Raw genomic sequence first — 22,228 nt, forward strand, 5'->3', positions numbered from 1 at the left:
GGCATAGAGTCAGTGAAGTTTTTTATTATAGTGCCAACTTTATGCAAGATATCTGTGACTATTCTGGCTCTGTAGTAAACAATCTAATATATTAAAATGGAATGGAAGAAGTGCAACTAATTTCCGTTAAGGAAATAGAAATAATTTTTATAGTAGTTTTTTGCAGATACTCTCTATGGAGGCCCTAAAGTAAACATAAATGGAGAGAAAATTTTGCTAAAACACAGCCAAAAGAAGGAATCTTGCCCTGTCTCAGTCATTGATTTAGTCTTTGCTGCCAATTGGTTTAAGAGGTACTGATGTGTCATGAAATCCAGTTTAGTAATCCAGTCTCTACTTTTAGGACTAGAGGAATAATTAGGATTCATTCTGTATTCCAGGCTGCTGACAAAGTTGATTCAATGTAAAATTAGAAAGTGTTGTTACTGTGATTCAACAGTGGCCTTGTCTGTTTTTTGGTAATCATTAGGAACTGATCTTTCTTTGGGAGGATATCTGTGATGGTTTTAACAGGTGAAAAGCTGAGGCAGTTGTAGACTGGCTTAACTGAGTTAATCTTCATCATAAAGATAACTCTAGTGGTCTTTAATTTTTGTAAACTAATCCATAGATTAATTTCTCTTTGCATGGCAATCACAGCACGATCATTAATGTATAGTTAGTTCAACAGTATACAATTTTTACCTTATTTAGATACTAATCTATTTACAGAACAGCAGCACTACTTAATACTGATTCAAATAATATATTTGGATGAATACAGGAAGATTGCATTTTATTATTTCTGTTTCTTGTTAATCCCTTTCCTGTGCAGAACCATGTCCAGACTAACCCAGCTGGAGAGACTGGACCTAGGAAGTAATGAATTCACAGAAGTGGTGAGTTTTATCTAAATAGAGCTTTTCGTGTACAATAAACATCTTTATTAAGTAATCAATTTGTAATCATTAGGAAAATGTGAAAAGTGTCTCAAGTATTCTGCTACTGAGCAAATATTACTGATACCTCATGCTTCTTTATGGAGCCTGTTTTTAAAATTGTGCTTCTTCTTTTGTGTATGTGTTTGAAAATAAAACACTGTGGCATAGTGGGACTAATGTGCCACTTAAATGTTAATGGTAATATATGTTTGAATTATAAAAGTAATGGCTTGGCTTATAATAAATTCTAAACATTTATTGTTTATCTTGTTTAGTGTTGCCGTTCTATGTAAGCTGTGCATGACTTGCCTTTTCAGTGGGTATAAGCTGTTTTGATTCAAGATGAATTATTTTAAATTTGATTATTGTTGAAAGAAAAGAAACAAAAAGAAGAAACACAACCCACAATGTATGTGGTCAGGATTTTTCATTTTCTTATATAAGGGAACTGAAATAGGAGAATAGTGAAATATACTGATCTATCATGAAGTCAAACCTCTGTGTGCTACCAGTGAGTACTTCATTAACCACAGATGATAAGCAGATGAGCACTTGCCTAGCTCTGTGGCTTGTTAGATACAGAAGTGTATTTGAGGAAGTGTTCACTAGTATTACAGTAATGAACACGACTGCTGTATGCTCATTATAGTGTAGATATGCCTGTGAGAGCCTGAAATTAACATACTCAGGCCTATGTTATGCTGTAACAGCCAGGAAGTAAGTAAAGCCTATGAAAGCACCTATTTGTATGTAGTTCTTTATGACTACTTCATGTCTCCCACCCTTTCATTTGCAAGGGTCAACTGCTGATAACTTATTTCATTAGGATCCTTTGGTAAAAGTATAAAAAGGGCTAGAAATGTGCTTTTTCTTTGTTTCTTTTATTTATTTATTTATTTATTGTTTGCACATAAAACTCTGTCTAAAATGTAGTCTTCATTCACATTTATTTAAAAAAAAAAAAAAAAATTTCTTTTGGAAAATCAGCTACTGGGCACCAAGACTGCAGAAATGCATATAGAACAATACTGTGTATTTACAATCTAAATAAATGGAGTAATGGAGTTCTATATTTTACTGAGCTTGGTTGTAGCTGTTAGGATGCAGTACAACATGCTTTGTATTACTTTCTCAGGAGGGAGATTTAAATGGTGAACATCCGTGCTGTATATGCTTTCCTATGAAGTGGTCTTTCTCAGCTACAATCAGTTGTAATGGGACGATATCGGGTACTTCATTTTATGGATCGAATGGTTTACTTGTGATGTGCAGATGCACCATTTGTTTCCCAGCTTTCTAGATCATTATTTTGTCAATTTTGTCATTTCTGAAAAACAGCTCTTCTGGGCTGATAGAACTTAAGGATTTTTAGACCTCCTTCAGGAGAAAGAGAATTGCATGCAAGATGGGCTTCTTGTATGCTCTAGCTGAAAATTAATAGTGGCTGCAAAAGATAATACTTTCTATGAAGATTTTAGTTCTATGAAGACTTTAGTACAGTGATCAAATTCTCATAATGTTTTGTATATATGGTATATATTTATATTTCAAAAAGTAAATTACCTGTTTTTTTAATCAACAAATGAAACAAATGTATGTAACAGCTGTAATAAGACATTACTTATATAACTGCAATATATGAATCACTGTAGTTTTTTTTTTGCCTTTCAGTGTTCTTAATGACAATTTTACAAAATGGTTTCCCTTTACAGCCTGAAGTGCTTGAGCAGCTGAGTGGGTTAAAGGAATTTTGGATGGATGGTAACAGACTAACACTTATTCCAGGAGTAAGTCCCCTTACTGTTTTAAACATTTACTATTTTAATTTACAGTTGTCTTTGCTTTAACAATTGATTGAATTACTGGCAGTGAAAGCAAGCAACAGTGGCAGAGGATTCTATGCTGTGTGTACAGATGCCTGAGAAAACATTCTGACATCTCTCAGATGCGTAGGATCCTGAGTGACATGTTATTGAAGTACTTGTGAAGCTGTGTTTGTGTTCTAGTAAACTAGTGTTGGAAATTTGGGAAGCAGCTGGTCTGTTTTCAGACTTAAAATCATTAGCAGTCTTTGTACATGAGGCTTTCTTGTCTAATCAGTAGTCCTCTGTATTGTCTTTCTGCACTTCAGCTAATTATTCCTTGAGAGGAGTTGAGCATATGTTGAATTTTTCTACTTAATAATAAAGTAAAACTTGTATGTGAAAGTGACTGCACTCTGTCCCTTGTAAAGATTTTAAATGCTTGTGTGTGTAAATCTTCATATGTAAATGTAATACAAGATTTACTTTAGTTTGTTCTATCAGTACAATTTACTGGTTCCACTGTTGTTGCTTTTGAGGTTATGTAGATTGCAACTTTACACAAAATGCGAATGTGAGCATTAGGAAACTTTACATGAGTGTTGTTACCTCCTTTTGTTACACTCTGTACGTCTGTGTTAAGTCTGTTCCAAAGCTTCTATCTCTGTCCATGTTAACTGATTAGACAGTTGCATTTAAAGCAAACTGACTTCAGAGGAACCTGCAGAATAACTGTGGTGTTTGTGTATGTAGCAACATGTTAAGCATATGTATTTGCAGAAAATATTTCATTGTAAAGTTACAATATTCTGCATAAAGTTGTTTTATCACTGTAAATACATTTTCTCTTTCCCTGTGGTATAACATTTCAGAGATAGCTTGTAGTCAAAACTTCTGGCTCTTCTGTTTAGAACCTACACTTCCTAGTCTGCATTATTTTCTATTGCTTTTAGTTTATAGGCACTTTGAAACAACTGACCTACCTGGATGTTTCTAAAAACAACATTGAAATTGTTGAAGAAGGTATTTCAGGTTGTGAAAGCCTACAAGACCTATTGTTATCCAGTAATTCACTTCAGCAACTGCCAGAGACTATTGGTTTGTATTTTCAATTAATTCACGAACTAAAAAGTTTACCGTTTAGATACAGAACACTTAAAAATATATAAATAGTATTTTAGGCCTACATTTCAACTGTTCTGAAGTTCCAGTTCTGGATAAAGCTGAATAAAACATAGCTGATAAGTAATTGTCAACAGTAATGAAGCTTAAAAAAATAAGTATTTCCTGTGACTGGTTTGTAGTAAGCTGGAAGATTAATTCTGGAAGCTCACCTTACTTTTTTTAGCAAATGTATAGCACTACAGAAATTTCAGGGAATACAGAAGATGTATTTCCCCCTTAATTTAATATTAAAACTAGATTTAATGAAATCAATTGTTTTTAGTTTTTCACTTGTTTAGTTGTTTGGTTTTTTTCTACAGGTTCCCTGAAAAAGGTAACAACCCTTAAAATTGATGAAAACCAGTTAATTTATTTGCCAGACTCCATAGGAGGGTATGTATTTCACCTAAATAAAATACCACACTGCTTTTCTGTAATCTTTTCTGTAAAAATAGTTCCTCTGTTGAATGGCTTACATTTCTCTAATTGATTTATTTCCTTCTATATATTGATGTATCAGTGAAACTGGTAGCAAATGTTTCATACCTAGCTTCTGGTTTCAGCATGTGTATTCCTTACATTTTTAAATAATACATATTGATATCTATATTCCTCACTTATTAATGTAGCTACCAATTTATAAAAGAAATAGAATCTGAAAGGAAACAACATGTTTACAGAGGCATGCAGCTGCCTGAAAGTGTTTTTGTCTTTATCATAGCTGTGGCCATGTTAAATGTTGCAGATGATAGAACTGGCATAAAAAAGCCTGGAAATAGCAGATCTAAGCATGCACAATTTTTTCACCTGTTTATTAGCAGGATTTTTTAAATGTGTACCTTGATGTTCAGCAATTCAATTTAAAAGTACCAAATGATGACAAAAATAAGTGGTTCAGAATTAAGTGCTAAACAGAACATGGATATTTGTTCCAAGGTATTTTCTTCTATTGTAATTGATGTAAGTTAAGTACTGCTAGAATTTACAAAATACTTCTGATAAAATACAAAATACTCTGCCAACATGTCTTCACATTCACTGTTTCTTAACTCACATTTAGCTATGTCCTGTTCTGATTGTTTTCAGTTCCTCGACCCTCTCTGAAAGCTCTTGTCTGATGACAGTAAGAAGGTTAAGAAAAAATAAGAATTCAGGCAATTAGTAAATGAGTTTTTTTGGATTTGAATTTTAGTTGGATTTCAGAGTTTCATTTTGAATTTTATTTGCAATTGATACTGGTATAAATGTAATTTAAACTAAAAACATTCAGTTAATGTTGGACGAATCAGCCTGTAGAGCGGAGTATTATTTTTTTCAGGTTAGTATCAGTAGAAGAACTGGACTGCAGTTTCAATGAGATTGAAACATTGCCATCATCTGTTGGGCAACTATCTAACATAAGGACATTTGCTGCAGACCATAACTTCTTAACGCAGCTACCACCAGAGGTATGTATTCAGTTATAATACTGAAAAACAAAGTATTTTCATGGGTATTAAACTGCACAGTCAATACATATTTTATTTGGACAACAAATTAATTATTCTTGAGTATGTTTTGTGTATGTTTAACGACAATGTTTACAAATATACAAATAAATCTGAAAATTTTTTGAAGCTAGTGGTAGAAATCAGTACCAATTTTATTAGCACTAAAGGGATAATACATAAGAATAAACCTAATTATACTTAACAAGGAAGATAACTGTAGACTAGTAGATTACAACTGTAGGTTGCTTTAAAGTAATAAAAGATTGTATATTTAGAGCTGTGAAGGTGAATTCATTCTCTGGATTTTTTTTTTCAGATTGGAAATTGGAAGTATATAACGGTATTGTTTCTGCATTCAAATAAACTTGAATTTCTCCCTGAAGAAATGGGTGACATGCAGAAATTGAAGGTCATCAACCTGAGTGACAATAGGTTTGTAAGCATATAATTCAAGTAAAAATAGTGTAAAATGCAATAGCATGGAATGTATTTTAGTGTAACTGATATCTATCATCCAGATGTAAATAGAGGCATTTTTCTGAATGTGCTGTGCTACCTTTTTTTTATATCCCACAGTTTATAATCTGACTGAAATGCATGTATTTCACTTATTGGTTTTCTATTTTATGAAGCTGTGTTGTTTTGAATTAGGCATATGTTTGATGATTTCAGTACATGCATTGACATACAGCTTAGATATACCCATGGTTATTAGTATGTATTTTTGTAGGAAATTCATTTGTCTATCCTCTTAAAATTTGCATTTGATTTGTAGCTAAAAAATTAATAGCTTCCTGTATTGCATACAGGGGACACAAGACAGAAGTGTCACGGTATATGATAAAACGCATGTGCTGAGGAAGGAGAAAGGAGTTGCTTTTAATTAAAGCTGGTCAATAAAAACTGGCAAAATATGTCTTTTTGGATTCGTCAAATTGCAGAATTGATATGCACTGGGAGAGATAAATTTGAACTCTTCTTTCTGTTCTCCAAATCTAGTTTCTTTGTATTTTACCCTAAGCCGGATTTTATTCACACTTTAAAACAAAAAACAAACAAACAAACAAACAAAAAAAAAACCCCATAATTTTAGGTGTGACCCTTTTTTCTTAATTTTAGTGCATGTGTATATTGAAGGATAAAATTGCTGAGGATTCTTCTAATTAAAGTATAAAAATAAATAGTCTTGATCTTAAGTTCAGTAGTTGATTTATATGCAGTGCTAATGGTTGTCTTAAAAATTTTGTTCAGGTCACTGACATGAGAAAAATTCCGTTTGCCTTGTCTCATTTTTTTTTAAGTTGCTTGCTGAAGTAGGCAGAAATGCATATTTAAAAAAAAATGCCCTTCAACTGTCAAGTAGTATTGATAAGTGTGTTTTCATAAACTTTTATTGTAATTTGCAGGCTGAAGAATTTGCCATTTACCTTTACAAAACTGCAACAGCTCACTGCTATGTGGCTATCGGACAATCAGGTGAAATCTTCCAGGATAAAAATTATAGATAGATGCTTGACTTTTTTCCTAATTGAATTGATAAGTGATCTTTTGAATATTAAGTGCTTTGTATCTGCATAAATACTTCCTTGACATTTTGTCCATTCTCTCAAAATAAATAATACTGGGTCTACCTTACTTTAGAGCTTCTCTGACAAAGCTTTTATATGAAACAGTTTAACAGATGTTGGAATTTCTTATTTGTTATCTCTTAAACTAGAAAGGAGGTATTTGATAAGTTGTTAGTACTTACATGTACACAGTGGTGTTCTGCGGTGGCACCATTGTAGAAAATTTGCATAACCTTTTTTGTGCTGGGTTGCTTGCTCCACCTTTGGACTTTGTGGCTGTCCATGTTTCAAGGTATTGAGAAGTAACTTGTGCACTCCTGCCTTCTTTTATTGCTCTATACTCTACCAATTTCCTGAATGGCACTAAGGTTTACAGGGCTTCCAGAAATTCTTTGATCTCAAGTGTGGTATAGTGAAAGATTTATAAGGTGTTGGAGTTACCAGTCTGATATGAATATTAAAAATAAAAAATAAAAAAATTGAGTACAAAATTTTTCTTCATATGGCTGTCCACAGGTGTGAATGATTAAGTATATCTGTGTATCCCAGATCAGCTTGCTTTGGGACAGTAATAAGTCCTGGCAAAAATAGGGGTTTTTTTTAATATCCAGTTTATTCTCTTGAATTTGTTTTTTTTCAGTTCCCAAGAAACTCATCTATTGACATATATTAATAACTGAATTCTCTGAAAATTATTCAGAGGATAAATGATTGAAGACTGCTCTGCCTTGCATTCTCTAAGTTGTGTAGATAATCTTTACTTTGTACATGCATATGTTTTCTTAATGTATCCTTTTTTGATTTGCTTCTTAGTCTAAACCACTTATCCCCCTTCAAAAAGAAGCTGACCCTGACACACAGAAAACTGTGCTTACAAATTACATGTTCCCCCAGCAGCCAAGGACTGAGGATGGTAAGGACTTCTTTTTCAACTTATAGCATCATTAATTTGTTACCTTTTCAAGCATAAGTAAAAAGTGCCATCCAAGAAAAAGAGGATTTTTATTTTGTTTTATGTATCCTATTCTTATAAGTGTTTGGTTTTTTCTTTAGTTATGTTCATATCTGACAATGAAAGCTTCAATCCATCTTTGTGGGAAGAACAGAGGAAACAGCGTGCTCAGGTGGCATTTGAATGTGATGAAGACAAAGATGAGAGAGAGGCACCACCTCGGGTTAGTATTTAAATTATTTTTTACTACTGGTGTTTCTCTCTTCTTACCATTCACACTCCAGACTCCCATCCTTTTTATTCCTTTGACTGTGGATTTAGCTCTGCTGAAGAAATTGAGACTTCATTTAATAGTTTAAGAGCATCAAACTGGACTATCTTTTTTTTCCTCATCATTAAATTGAGCACATAATTATGAAATTGCTGGACTGGTGCTGCTATAGGAGAGGGATAGTTGGGAAATAATGGTTAATTCTGATTTTTATTTAAATGTATTACAGTTGTCGTTGCCCTTCCTGCTTGGTGTCAATGGACAAATTTAAAGCAAAAATAATTGATTTGTAATTTTGCTGGGTTTTCTAAAATCATGTTAATCTAGGTAGACTCAACAGCAAAGTTGAGATTCTAGGTGTTAATTCTGAGTGTTTTGTCTGAATCCAATGTCTATTTTAAAGTTTGATATTTTAATTACAGCTTTTAATTAAAGTTAGAGTATTACTTTTTTATTACGCAGGAAGGCAATCTGAAGAGGTATCCGACTCCATATCCTGATGAGCTAAAGAATATGGTCAAAACGGTCCAGACAATTGTACATAGGCTAAAGGATGAAGAGACTACTGAAGATGTTGCCAAGGAATCAAAACGAGAAAGCCAGACAGTTTCTGTAAAAGATGTGGGGGTAAAGGTTAGACACAATATTATCTTCTGACTTCACTGAAACTTCCAAATATCTAGATTGCCATTAATTCTTTTCAGTTCTTCTCTCTCCTCATTAATGCTCCACATTAAAGAGTAGGGCTTACCTCTTCATCATCTTAAGAATCACAGAAAGTCAGGGACTGGAAAAGACCTCGAAAGATCTAGTCCAGTCCCCTGCTGGAGCAGGAACACTTACATTAGGTCACACAGGAATACATCCAGGAGAGTTTTGAATGTCTATGGAAAAGGAGACCCTGCAGCCATTCTGGGCAGCCCGTTTCAGTGTTCTGTACCCTCACCACGAAGAAGTCTGCAATAAATGTCTGCTTTGTAGTAGCAATTTTCCTCTTAAAACAGAACAAAGAAAATGGCTTGATTCTCGGGGGGATACAGAATACAGATGGAGCTGACTTCCTCATTTTCTGGAGGAGTACTTATTTGACCACCAAACCTGAAAAAGGAAAATGAGGATCATTTCTAAGAATCATAACTGTTGCCCTCATGACTGATGGTTTTACACATTAAGTTGGGAAGGCAATAGTAGCAAGTTGGCGTACGGGTCACTAGCAGCTTGATGTAGTGTAGTAGGTGGTAGGACTGTTTGGCATGTCTTTGATACTGACTTGTCTCATTGTAGATACAGTTGGCTTTTTTTTTTTTTTTTTTTAATTTAACTGGAAGTTTAATGGTATGAATTGACCCCAGTAAGGATGAGAGTGAAACCAATTGGAAAAGGGTGAGGACTACAACTGAATAGTCTGGAGAGATTTCTCTCTACCTCGAGTATTTCATACTTGATCATTTCAAACATCTTCCATTTCATAGTTTCCCATAATATGTAATGTTAATTCTTAATATCATATGTTACTGAAAAGGGTTTCAAAATGTTTTTCCTACAAATGTTCTTAATCCTGTAGACTTCCGAAATTGTTCCAATGAAGAATAAGGCTGATGAGAGAAAGCAATATTCAGCAGGAAGCTCTGTGCAGAAGCCTACTGAACCAGAAGCTGAGCACTGCACTGCAAATTCGCAGATGGCTGCACTTGTTAAAACCTTGCAGAACACAAAACCAATTGTTAACCATGAAGACACGCTTGAGGTGAGGCATTGTGATGAGCATTATAACAGTCAAAGAGTTGTGCTGGTGTTGCATCAGACTTGTTTCTAAGATAAATGAAAATTTATGTTGACAAAAGCAGAAATTTTCTATTCATAAGCACTGTTAGTACAGAGGGGTTTGTAATGCAATATTGTTCTCACTTTAGCTGTATTATAAGTGCAAGTTGAAAAATGTAACAAAAAGTTGATAATGAAACTGTAGATATTTAAAGAAAAGTAAGTCAAGCTCAAAAATTGATCTAAGTACAGAGCTTTGGAAAGATTCTTTCTTAAATAGACTTTTGCAGTTTCCACTTGATTTTCAGCCCCTCAGTAAATAATTGATTGTGATTGTCACTGAAATGTCAAAATATCTTTTCAGTAGGAGCAAGCAAAATCTTGAATATACAAGTGACTGCCTGTTCATTTCAAATAACAAGTAGGCTTAAAAAATATGTTTTAGTATGTATTTAGTAGTAAGATGTCTTAAATATGACTTGTATTACAGAAATCAGACACTTACACTTTCTGAACTCTTTGTACATCTGTGACAAACATGTACATATTTTTTAATTTAGAACATGTTTCAGCATTAATAACATTTTGGAACTTGTCCGTTAATTACTTGCCAATCACAACATGTAAAATGTTTTTTGGGTTTTTTTTCAGTAGTTTCATGGACTGATTATTTTTTATGTGTGTTGTGCAAGCAGTGGAGCTTGCATTTGTCATGTGGTGAAGAGACTTTATGACAAGCCATTGTGGCTGTTGCTGGGTCTTTTCCTCCCTTGCATGTTCCTGCTATTACATGCTTTCTGAAAATACTGGTTCTGACAGTTTTCTACAGTTTAAAAACATTATTAAAAAAAAAACCAAAAAACTAGTTGTCTAGCAATGGCAGTCATTCTGTTACCTGGCTGTATGCCAATAAGGAAATCATGCAGTTGTATGTAGTCAACCGTGGATGCTAAGTTCTTTACTTCCATATAGTAACTTGCTAGTAACTTTGTCTCAATCCACATAACTTTATATGCATAAAAGCTTTTCTTTTCAATGTTAATTACACCTGTTATATGTCACACCCAAGGAGAAGGGCAATATGGCAGAGGTAGCGAAGAGCTTATCTGTTCTTATAAAGTTGGTCACAGTGTGTTTGGTACTTCTTACTCAGTTTTACTGTCCTCTACTGTAGTCCAAACGACTGGCCAGGTAGTTAGTATCATGGAATTGGTGGCACTGTATTTCGTAATGGAACTTTCACTTATGGGAAGAGAGATATTTTTTTCCTTACAGGGAATATTAATGAAAAAATATTGTATTCTTGAAGATGACAGGAGTATGTGGGCCAGGCAATAGAATTCTGAATCTATTGCGTGGCTGCTCTTGCTGGCAGCTTTGTCAGTGTATCTCTTTCAGAAGTGCACTGAGATCCATCTCATGGTTAGGATCTAGTGATTTCTAGCCTAGATTTATTTAGCATCATTTATTCTTGAAATTAAATATCTTCTCTTCCATTTGAAAGTTTATGCCAGTGTAAATTTCAAAATGAAAACCTAAGCTGAAGTTACCACAAATTTGACCATCATTCCCGTTGAGTTCACACACAAAGCAAATGTGTATGTGCTGCATAAAGGTAATTCAGTGGAAAAAGTTACTAAATTCATTTGATTTGCACTACATAGTTGCTATGTTAGGTCTGTGTAATTTGTTTACCTTCACTGTTTATTAGATAGGGTGATGGTTTAGATCAGTTTTACTTAACCTTTAACCACTTATTTAAAATGCTCTCTATATAAAACTGCTTTTCCTTTAGCAGGAGTCAGAAGAACTCTCCTCTGATGAAGAGATGAAAATGGCAGAAATGCGACCACCACTGATAGAAACTTCCATCAACCAACCAAAAGTGGTAGCTCTTAGCAACAATAAAAAAGGTTAGATATTATAAAAAGAAGTACTGTGTGATTCTAATAATTCCTTGACTCAAAATGCCTCATTTTCCCATTTAAATTATGTAAAAGGTGTGTCTGTTAAAGGAAAGATGACCAATTCTCTAGTTAAGCAATTAATTTGGTGTAAACAGAGTCTCATGGGAGAAGTCTTGATTGGAAGCCATCTTGGCCATAGTGACCCTTAAGTAGTTGAGTGAAAGGTGGAAAACTACCACCAAAATTTCAACCCTGGATGTGGGGAGAGCAGGCTTAAGACTACTCAGAGAACTAGTTGTTGAAGTGCTTTGGGGGATAGCTTTTGACAACAGTGGGGTCCGTCAGTGCAGGTCACTTTTTAAGCACTAACTCTGAAGAACACAGGAGCAGGCCATTCCAAATGCTGGAAATCAAACAAGCAGGGCAGAAGGCTGGCTTAGCTTAGCTGGGACTGTCTTCTTGAACTTAAGCAGAGAAAGAAGGTATATCGCCACCGGATGCAAGGTAAGGCAGCATGGGAGGACTACAGAGATACTGTTTGCCATTGCAGGGAGAAAATTGTTGGGGCCAAAGCTCACAGTTGAAGCTGGTAAGTACTGTGGGGGATAAAAACAATGGCTACTTTGAAATACATTAACATACAGACTGGGGGACAAGAAGCTGGAAAACAGTTCCACAGAAATTTGTCTGGGGTTGTGGTTGTTGGCAAGTTGAATCTGGATCAGCAGTATGCCCAGACAGCCCAAAGGGCCAACTGTACCCTGTGGTGCACCAGGCCCAGCATTTCCACTGTGGGAAGGGAAGGGATTGTCCTGCTTTGCTCTGCACTGTGTGGCCTCACCTCAAGCATTGGTGCAGTTGTGGACCCACAGTATTAGAAGGGTATAAAACTATTATAGCATCCAAAAGAGGGCTACAAATATGGAGAAGGGTCTAGAAGTTAAGTTGTATGAAGTTCAGCCCAAAGAGGGGTGAGGTAAGCCCCAAGTGGTAGCTTACAGCTTTTTCATGAGAAGAACAGAGGAGCGTGTGCCCATCTCTTCTTTCTGGTCACAGCTGCAGGACCTGAGGGAAAGGCATGGAGCTGTGTCAGAGGAGGGTCAGGTTGGGGGTTAGGAAGAAGTTCATCCAGGGAGTGGCTGGGCATTGAAACAGGATCCCCACAATGCAGCATTCATACCCAGGCTGCCAGAGTTTAAGAAGCATTTGGACGATGCTGTCAGACATAGGATTTGAATTTTGGGTGTTCCCATGTGGAGCCAGGAGTTGGACTCTGTGATCCTTGTGGGTCTCTTCCAACTTGGTATATTCTTTTGATTCTATGAATATAGGAAAGAATCCTGTTGTATTTTGAGTATGATTGAGAAAGCTGTGCTGACTTTCCCATTTTGTTAATTTTTGTAATCAGTTTAAAGTCAAAGGGGAAAAAGAATGTTTTGTGGTTTTGAGAACTGTTAGCTTGAGTACTCTCTCAGTAGAGAGTTGCAGAAAATGGTATTTTCCTTGGAAATGTTCCATACTTCCTCCTTCTCCCACATTTTTTTGATTATTGCTGCTGTTGGCAGCAATTTCACTTGTTTAAATTTCTCAGAGAAGCTGTGATCTCTTCCTAAGTTTTAAGAATAAACTTGTTGCAGCTCTTTTTCCAGAATTACCTTACTCTTTTATTATTCTTTCCTCTCACAAGAAACATCTGATCATTGTTTTTGTCAACTAAGATACTAAGTTTTATATTACTTCTCTGGAAGATAATTTCAGTCTGGATAACCATTTCCTTTGGAGGAAACTAAATTTTTAAGTCTGAGAGCAAATTGTATTTTGCTCCATACGGTGCCCCCAGTCCAGTACTTTCCAGGAAAAAGAAAAAAATACTCGTCTGGCTGTTGTATGTAAGAGGATAAGGTTTTTCTTTTTTTTGAGGATGGATGAAGGAAAAGCAACTGAGGTAGCCAGAAGAGTCTGCTGAGCATTCAACATGGATAAGTAAATTCTTTTATCTGAGGAAGATGGAATAGTTTGCCCAGAGAAGTTGCCCTGTCACTGGAGGCATTCTAGGCCAGGTTGGAAGGGGCCCTTGGAAACCTGAGCTGTTGAATGGCAACCTTGTCTACGGTGGGGGGTTGGAAAGAGGTGATCTTCAAAGTTTTTTCCAACTCCATCCACTTTATGATTCTGTGAAAAAACTGGTGTTTATTAATGTTGTCTTTGGGCTTTTATACCTGGCTGAAAAGTCTAAACATCTCTGGAGCTAAAAATCAGTTTCTCAAAAAGTATGCTTGTAGCACCAATAACTGTGCCTTGAAGCAAAAAAAAAAAAAAAAAAAAAAAAAAAAAGATTTGTACACTTATGTTTACTTATGTCAGAATCATGGCTGGCTTGGAGTCTTGCATATCAATTATTTTTGCACAGATACAGTATTTAAGTGTGCATATGTTAATCAAAATAGACAAGTAGAAGTAATTCTGAAAATGTCCCATGTGATCTGTGAAGTATGGGAATGCATTCCAACCATACAAAACATTTTTCTTTCTTTTTTTTACATTTGTAAAACTAAATGCATCTTCAGTGATCTAGTTCTTTCCAAACTGTATGGTGCACTAGATAGCTATTTTATGATTATTTAATGTTAAAAAGCAAGGGAATGTGTAAGCTTTAAAAATCCTGTATTTGAAGCAGTGTACTTTGTTTTCACTGGGGCCAATAGACTAATGCAAATGAAAACATTGGAGTTATTGTAAAAGCAATAAAAACTGTAAAAATATCATTTGATGGATATGTTTGGGAAGTACTAAATAATGCAACACTAGTTTATGCCAAGTAAACTTGGCAAATTTAGATTTAACAGGTGAGTACTTTTTATGTTGAACAAAATATTTCAAAAGTAATAGGAACTCTTACCAGCAGTCTTCTGTGAATTTATAAAAAGTTTGTACAGGTATTACTAGGAATTAATATATAAGCTAGTAAGTATCATTGAGGAACATATGTTTTCTGAACACTATGATTTAAACATGTTAAATGGCTGCTAAACAGATTTCTGTGTCTATTGTTTTTTGTTACAGATGATTCAAAAGATGCTGATTCCTTATCAGATGAAGTTACCCATAACAGTAATCAAAATAACAGCAACTGTTCTTCTCCTTCTCGAATGTCAGATTCTGTTTCCTTAAATACTGATAGTAGCCAAGATATTTCTCTCTGTTCTCCAGACAAAGAAACACATGCTGCTGTTTTATCCAAGATCAGGTTTGTAAAATACTTTATAAAATTAAGCAAGTATAATAGCAAAACATTATTTAATCTTTCATATTACATGTGCATTCCTTTAATTAATCATTCATTAAATAGTCTTAAGTTTTAATATTTCAAAATAATGCTAAGTAATGAAATTGTGTTTTTACAAGAAAAAAGCAATGAAAAAGACAGGACAAATTCTGAGACCAATATCAGAATGAAAGATATGATTCCATCTCTTGTTATAATAGGGCATAGTAATTTCATCCTTAATTTCTGCTATCCCTGCAAAATACTTCAGTATGCCGTTTTAAAAGCCCTGTTTTTATTTGCATAATGTTGAAAATATTGAAGATCTATTTCATTGATCCATTTGTATCAGGAATGGTGTGACGAGCCGGAGTAGGGAAGTAATCCTGCCCCTGTACTCTGCATTGGTGAAGCCTGTGTTCAGTTTTGGGCACCTCAGTACAAAAAGGACATGGATGTGCTGGAGTAGATCCAAAGAAGGGCAGCAAGGCTTGTGAAGGGCTTGGAGAATGTGTCCAACAAGGAGCAACTGAAGGAACTGGTGCTGCTCAGTCTGGGGAAAAGGCTGAGGGGAGACCTTCTTGCTCTCTTCCAATACCTGAAAGGTGCTTACAGTGAGAGCGGAGTTGGTCTCTTCCCACCTGGTGACAGGTGACAGGATGAGGGGAAATGGCCTCAAGTTGTGCTGGAGGAGGTTTAGGTTGGATATCAGGAAGCACTTCTTTACAGAAGGGGTTGTTAAGCACTGGAATAGGGTCCCCAGGGAGGTGGTTGAGTCACCATCCCTGAATGTGTTTAAAAATTGTTTGCATGTAGTGCTCAGGGACATGATTTAGCGGAAGGTTGTTAGAGTTAGGATAGCATGGTTAGGTTGTGGTTGGACTTGATGATCTTGAAGGTCTTTCCCAACCTGAGCAATTCTATGATTGATTCTGTGATTGCTAACATAATCATCAAAAAGCGTTTAGGATCTTTTGAAGAATGGACTTGAAGGTTTCTGGCTTTTTGTTTTGTTTTGTTTTGTTCTTGTTTTTGGTGTGTGTCAGTAAAAGCAAGAATTTTTCCTACAGTTGTCATGGAGCTTGGAAGTATTTAATAAGAAATTTACATTACTGTTGCTTAATACTTTTTTAACATTTTTTAACATTTTTAAACTACCCTTAATTATTCCTGTAGAAGTTAAGTAACATTATATAAAGATAGGTGATAGCACATATATTTGCTTTAAACCAGTTTTGGATCACTCAAGAAAGGTAGAGGTTGCAATCCAATAGTAATGAATTGGTTACTCCTTTCCACGGATCAGAGCTTGCTAAACACTCCGAAGGAGGTAATATCCAAGTAGAGATCCTACTCTTGTGGCTGCCAGCCCTTAGATGTGGGTAGGGAGGGGTGGAGTCAGGGCGCACCCCTTCTGGTTGCACAAGTGAATTGCTTCACCCTGTGTTCCCATGGTTGGCTGTATCCCTTCACCACATGCTCAATCACTGGTTCAGGCCCTGACCTAACAGTTCCCATACACTGTCTGAAATCAGAACATGATGCTAACCAGCAAAGCAAACCCTCTGAATAACATATTTCTGTAATGGTAAGATAGCAAATCATAAATTTATTTGTAAATTGGTCTTTGTCCTGTATCGTGTACACAGCGTGGCTGTGTTGCACATCAAGAAACTTCAGCTTATCTGAAGTTTCTTGAAGGAATATCTTGAGTACCTTTGGAAAATTGTTTATGAGTTATCTTTTCTTGCAGGCGAGAAGATGAAAATTTGAATAATCTTTTGCAAAATGGAGGTGAATTGAACATTACTGCAGAAGAAAAAATAAATGTGCAGGAGAAAGTTACAAATCTGTCTGAATATGAACTGAGCATTGAAGAAAAAATAGGTCTGATAGGAAAAGGTGTGGATCTAAGTAGTCCTACAGAGGAGACTCACAAATTAGACCAAATAAATATGAATATCAATAAACTGGTTAGTGAAGAGGCAGTGCCAGTTCCCACAGAAAGAGTAAAACCACAGGAAGTAGTGTCAGTAAAGGGCTTTATGAATAATATGAAAGAAGAAGGTGAGCACTTGGAAAATGGAAATAAGTATCCTATAAATAAAGTAAATGGACATCCTGAGGAATCAGTACATTCTCCCAGTAAGGATGAACTACTGAGAAGCACTACAGCTGATGGTGGCTCTTCCACTGAGCTGTCTATTTCACGGAGCACTGAAGATCTGTCTCCACAGAGAGGTGGTACTGTGATGAAGTCTCACAGCATCACCAGTATGGACCCTGGTGGTCTGAAAGTCTACGATATTGTCAGTGACAGTGGATCTCCACAGCCAAACTCAGTGATAAAATCTTCATCTGGTGGTGCAGATGGGAAGAACATAGTCAGGAGTAAATCTGCTACTCTTCTATATGATCAGCCTTTGCAAGTTTTTCCCGGGTCATTGTCATCATCTGATTTAATATCATCTACAAAAACTCCATTCAAATTGGACTCAAATCACAATCCTGAAGGTGCTAATGTAGTGAGAGGATCAGTGACAGGTGGTCCACAGATGTTTTCCACTCCCCAGTATAATATTCAGTACAGCAGCAGTACAACAGCGAAAGACACCTTGTGGCCCCAGAAACAAAGCACCCAAGTAGAACAAAGCAGCTTACCTCCTTCACGTCTGCTGAGGTCTGACAGCACAGAAGCACCTAGCTATGTAAAACATTCTGCCAATATGAATTTCTCCAATCACAACAATGTCCGTGCCACTGCTGCATATAGCACTCATCAGCGAATGGCTGGTAGACATATAGACATGTGGGCTGTTCCACCAAATGATAGACTGCTCCCTGGAGCAACAAGGCACACTCTTCAAAGACAGAGCAGTGTATCTTCTACTGCTTCTGTAAATGTTGGTGATGCCGGACCATCAAGGCGGGCCCAGGTTCCTGAAGGGGATTATTTAACATACAGAGATTTGCATTCAATGGGAAGAGCCCCACCAGTAATGTCAGGGCAGCAGAGACCTCTTTCTGCCAGGACATACAGCATTGATGGTCCAAATGTACCTCGACCACAGAGTGCTCGTCCGTCAGTGAATGAAATACCAGAAAGAACTATGTCAGTTAGTGACTTTAATTACTCTCGGACTAGCCCTTCAAAGAGATCAAATCCAAGAGTTAACTCTGAGCACTCTTTGTTAGACCCTACAGGAAAAAGTAAAGTCCCTCATGACTGGAGGGAACAGGTGCTGCGACATATTGAGGCTAAAAAGCTAGAAAAGGTAAAAATAATTTTATTTTTTCTACTTTTCTGTAATCCAGGCATGATATAAGTTAAATATCTATGTTTTGAGCAGTTTTTAATTACCAGTAAAATTATATTTCTATACTACTACTACTTTTAAAAGGTAAACGTGTTTATGCTGAATATTTGAAAAACAGTCTGGAAGTGAAATTTTTCCCTGAAGAAAAAGGTCCCTGTTGCTTTTATGTCATACTTGCCAGCTTAGTCCAATTACCTTTGAATACATTAAATGTCCTGTTGACCTTCTGGACTGCAAGTCCAGCTCTGTTAGGTCAGGTAATTTTTGTAGTTAATATAGCACTGTCTTCATGTTATACTGTTCTGTTGCCTTTCTTGAGCTTTCTCTTCTGCATTTTTTCTCTTGTTTATTTGCTTCAAGAACAAGGAAAAGAAAATCAGTAAAATGTATGTGGTAGTACAGGTCTACAGCTTCAAATGCTGAGGAGCTGAAGAAGTTCACAATTGACGTTTATTTGCCTCCAAGCCAGTTGTCTTTTGAAGCTGGATATTTGACAGACTGTTGAATGAATATTTATAACTGAGATGAGAGCACATAAAAATCTTGTTCATTTCAGGAAATCACAGGAGATTTTGATATAACTAGAGATGATGAACAGGACTCTTCATGTATGTTAATGCTATCAAAAATTTGAGCTGATATGGAGATGTGAACAGTTACGCATCTTCAAAGAAATTGAGTAGAGACTGGAACAATGTAGTATGCTCTGCTGTCCAGCAGAACCACTGTAAAATCACATCACTAAATATTGGCCAGGATATCATCAACCTCATGCTGCTTCCTTGGAAGGGAAGTGAATTTGGTTTTGTTTAATTTGCATAATTCCTAATTATAAAAAGAGATGTTTGTTTTCAAAGTCTGCACAACAACCACAGCTGTTCTTGTGATCCGTTTTGAGTCACACAGAACAAGATATTTTAAGGCAAAGTATTATGCTGAGGTGTGGTGGACCCTTTGTCCTACAAGGCTGCCACAGATGTCACAATGTTCCAATCCTAATCAAAGGTGCATATTCTAGTCTTAAATTCTCCTGGATGCATCTATCTGATCTTAAACCAAACAATGGAAAAGGAAAAAATTGCTCAATGCTTGATTGTAGAGGGAAACTTCAGTGCACTGCTAAAGCTATTTGGTTTTAGTTCATTCTTACACTGTCTGTGTTTCACATGTTAGGAATGATTTTTAATACGTGGCTGAAAACTGTCAAGGTATCATAGCAATTTAGTCACCTTGACTGAAAGGAAATTAATTGACTCAATACCATTTGTATCTATTCATATTTTTTTCATATTTTTTTTCATGTTTTTTATGTAAACCTTAATTACTGTTTCTTACTAGAAGGATATGGAATAGTTGCTCCTGGGTTCTTAGCTGTGCATTTATCTAACATACATTAGTAGTGTGCCTTTTGTATGTATGCTTATTTTATTCTGGCCTTAAAGCATTTTAAAGAAGATTTTACTCAGCAGTCTAAGACTCATGAGTTTAAAGGTGAATATGTATATAATTGCCTACTTTATATTTTCTGGGATATGATTGACTCAAAAAAAAAAAAAAAAGAAAAAGAAAAGAAAATTGAACTATGAGAAATGCAGATATGATCCTCTAAGGCAGCTGGCAAATATGATAATGTAGAAATTCTAGAAATTGCCTGGGTATTTCTTTGTTCTTTTAAAATAATGGTTTCAGGTATGTTTGTACTTAAAATGTATTTCTAATATGGGAGCTTAATCTACAGAACAGACTTCTGAATTGTTATGAAGTCTGGAAAAAAAATGACTATTTACTTGAAGAAGTGAATGTTTCATTTGAAGAAGAAACATTTATTGGAAATTGCTTTGACAAAGCTCATGGATTTATAATAGTGTTCCCCTTTCTTTTAAAGCATAAGACATAGCACTGATAATCAAGTATACAAAATTAAGTGTTATGGTGAATGTTTAATTCATATCTTTGTACCTGTTGTTGTACACAACAATATGGGTTAATAATCTTAATTTGCTTTGACTCTTGAGTCTGCTGTTGAATTAATCACTTCTTAAATTTTTATCCAGTACATAATAGGAAAAAGTATGTGTGGTAGTTTTGACTTAGGAGGGTTTTTGTTGTGGAGATGGTGTTTAGGTTTTTGTGTTTTGTTCCTTTGTTTCTTTTGTTTTGGATTGTTTTGTTTTTGGGGGCGGGGGGGTGTTGGTTGGAGGGGAGTGGTGGTGGGTGAGGCTCCTGGAGTACTTGTTTGCTTGGTTTCTGTAAAATTCAGTATCAGTGGTGATGTAGGGGAAGGCTTGTTGGGCAAAATTGGAGAGGTTTGAAAATTGTTATGTTTATTTGATCTTTTCACCTCATTCAGATGAAAAGAAACTTTAAAGAATTTTGTTTCCATGAGGAGAGGTATAAGAACATTTTAAGTCCTGCAAAAATGATTAGTAACAGATTCCAGCCAAATAAACGGAATCTGTAATTCCTTTGACAAGATTTAAGGGACCATATTCTGATGAACTACAATTATCCTCCTGGCTGAAGGAAAGTGAATGTAGTTCATAAGGCCACTTGTAAATCGTTCTTTTGCACATATTCTGGAGAAATAATTTGCTTATCTAATGCAAAGCTAATGTTATTGTGTGATAGAGAAGATCTCTTTAAATGTCAAACTGCTCCCTAGTGGTTACATGTAGTAAGCTGTAGGAAGGTGTAGAATGAATTCAGCCTCCTCACCCTCATTGCCAAAGCTTTTTAATTCAGCGTACAGGTGAGCTTTTAAGAACAGTAACATATTACATCATACTTCCTTTTTCAAAGGAGACTTGTTGGTTTTACTGACAAGTAATAGTAACTTTCTAGTTTTCTTGAAAGCTTTCATTTAGGAATTTAAGATACTGTATTTTTATAATATTAGAATGACACACATTTTATTGTGTGTTAGAGAAATTTGTCACCCTCAAACTACAGTGGTAAATATCTGTAAGAGTTATCTGGAAATACTCGAGTTGGTAGAAACAGTGCCTTTTACTTACATTAGTGTATTTTCCTTTTTTGTTGTTGTGGATTTCTTAAGGGTTTATCAGATACATGCTTGCTTTCAATTATAATTTCATCTGGAATTAAGTGCTCTCTTTTCTTTTTTTTAATCTCATTCATTTACTATCTATTTAGAACAGCAAGAATTGCAAAAAATAAGCCATAAAAGTAGATGCTTACTTTCCTATTCAGAAACTAAAATATAGGTGGTTTTACTATGAAAGTTTTTAGTGTATGGTACCTTCTTCAAAGAAATAAAGAAGTCCAAGTGATACGGGCTTGCAGTTTTAATCAGCTTGGATTTTTTTTCACTATTGTTTATTTCTCTATGTTAGTGATGTGGAAAAATATTTTAATTAGTATTGCCTCACAGTTTTTTCCAAGTTGAACTTGTATAATACAACAAGGATAATAACTTCAGTAGGTCTGTGCACGAACAAAGCTCAGTGCCTAAATGTTTGTAAGATCACAGCTTAAGGAATATTTTGAAACTGATAAATTAGAGGAATGCTACATACTCAGTAACATCTAGTACCTCTTAATTTTAAATTTTGATTTCAGATTTGTTTCTTGCATGTTTTTATTTGTCAAGACTTTAAAGCATTACTTTCAAGCATTTCGAGTATTCCCAAATCACTTTGAGAATACTTTTTCCAATCAAATTTAACAACGAGAAATTAGATAGCCAAGGTGAGAATGAAAAGTGAAGAGATCCCTACATGCAGCTGGCATCTGATCCTAAGTACTGTATAACAAAAATGAAAGGAAAAAAAAAGGCTGATACTTAGGC

The 22,228-nt window shown here is 35.4% G+C and overlaps 1 protein-coding gene across 12 annotated transcripts in view; it reads left to right on the forward strand.

Moving 5' to 3' along the window:
• The window catches only part of ERBIN (erbb2 interacting protein), a 120,155-nt gene that overhangs the window by 85,872 nt on the left and 12,055 nt on the right, over positions 1–22,228 (forward strand). For 7 of the 12 annotated variants that reach the window (XM_046905528.1, XM_046905529.1, XM_046905527.1 and 4 more), the window contains 15 exons: positions 815–878; positions 2,633–2,707; positions 3,676–3,820; positions 4,207–4,279; positions 5,205–5,334; positions 5,693–5,808; positions 6,783–6,852; positions 7,758–7,857; positions 7,998–8,119; positions 8,630–8,800; positions 9,732–9,914; positions 11,727–11,844; positions 12,389–12,427; positions 14,902–15,085; positions 16,857–18,378. In XM_046905528.1, the coding sequence (XP_046761484.1) occupies positions 815–878; positions 2,633–2,707; positions 3,676–3,820; positions 4,207–4,279; positions 5,205–5,334; positions 5,693–5,808; positions 6,783–6,852; positions 7,758–7,857; positions 7,998–8,119; positions 8,630–8,800; positions 9,732–9,914; positions 11,727–11,844; positions 12,389–12,427; positions 14,902–15,085; positions 16,857–18,378 (3,112 nt within the window). The remainder of the gene's footprint in view (positions 1–814; positions 879–2,632; positions 2,708–3,675; positions 3,821–4,206; positions 4,280–5,204; positions 5,335–5,692; positions 5,809–6,782; positions 6,853–7,757; positions 7,858–7,997; positions 8,120–8,629; positions 8,801–9,731; positions 9,915–11,726; positions 11,845–12,388; positions 12,428–14,901; positions 15,086–16,856; positions 18,379–22,228) is intronic. The other 5 variants (XM_046905531.1, XM_046905533.1, XM_015277609.4 and 2 more) reach the window with 3 other exon arrangements.

Source organism: Gallus gallus, chromosome Z (genome assembly GCF_016699485.2).
Source record: "Gallus gallus isolate bGalGal1 chromosome Z, bGalGal1.mat.broiler.GRCg7b, whole genome shotgun sequence".
NCBI lineage: Eukaryota > Metazoa > Chordata > Aves > Galliformes > Phasianidae > Gallus > Gallus gallus.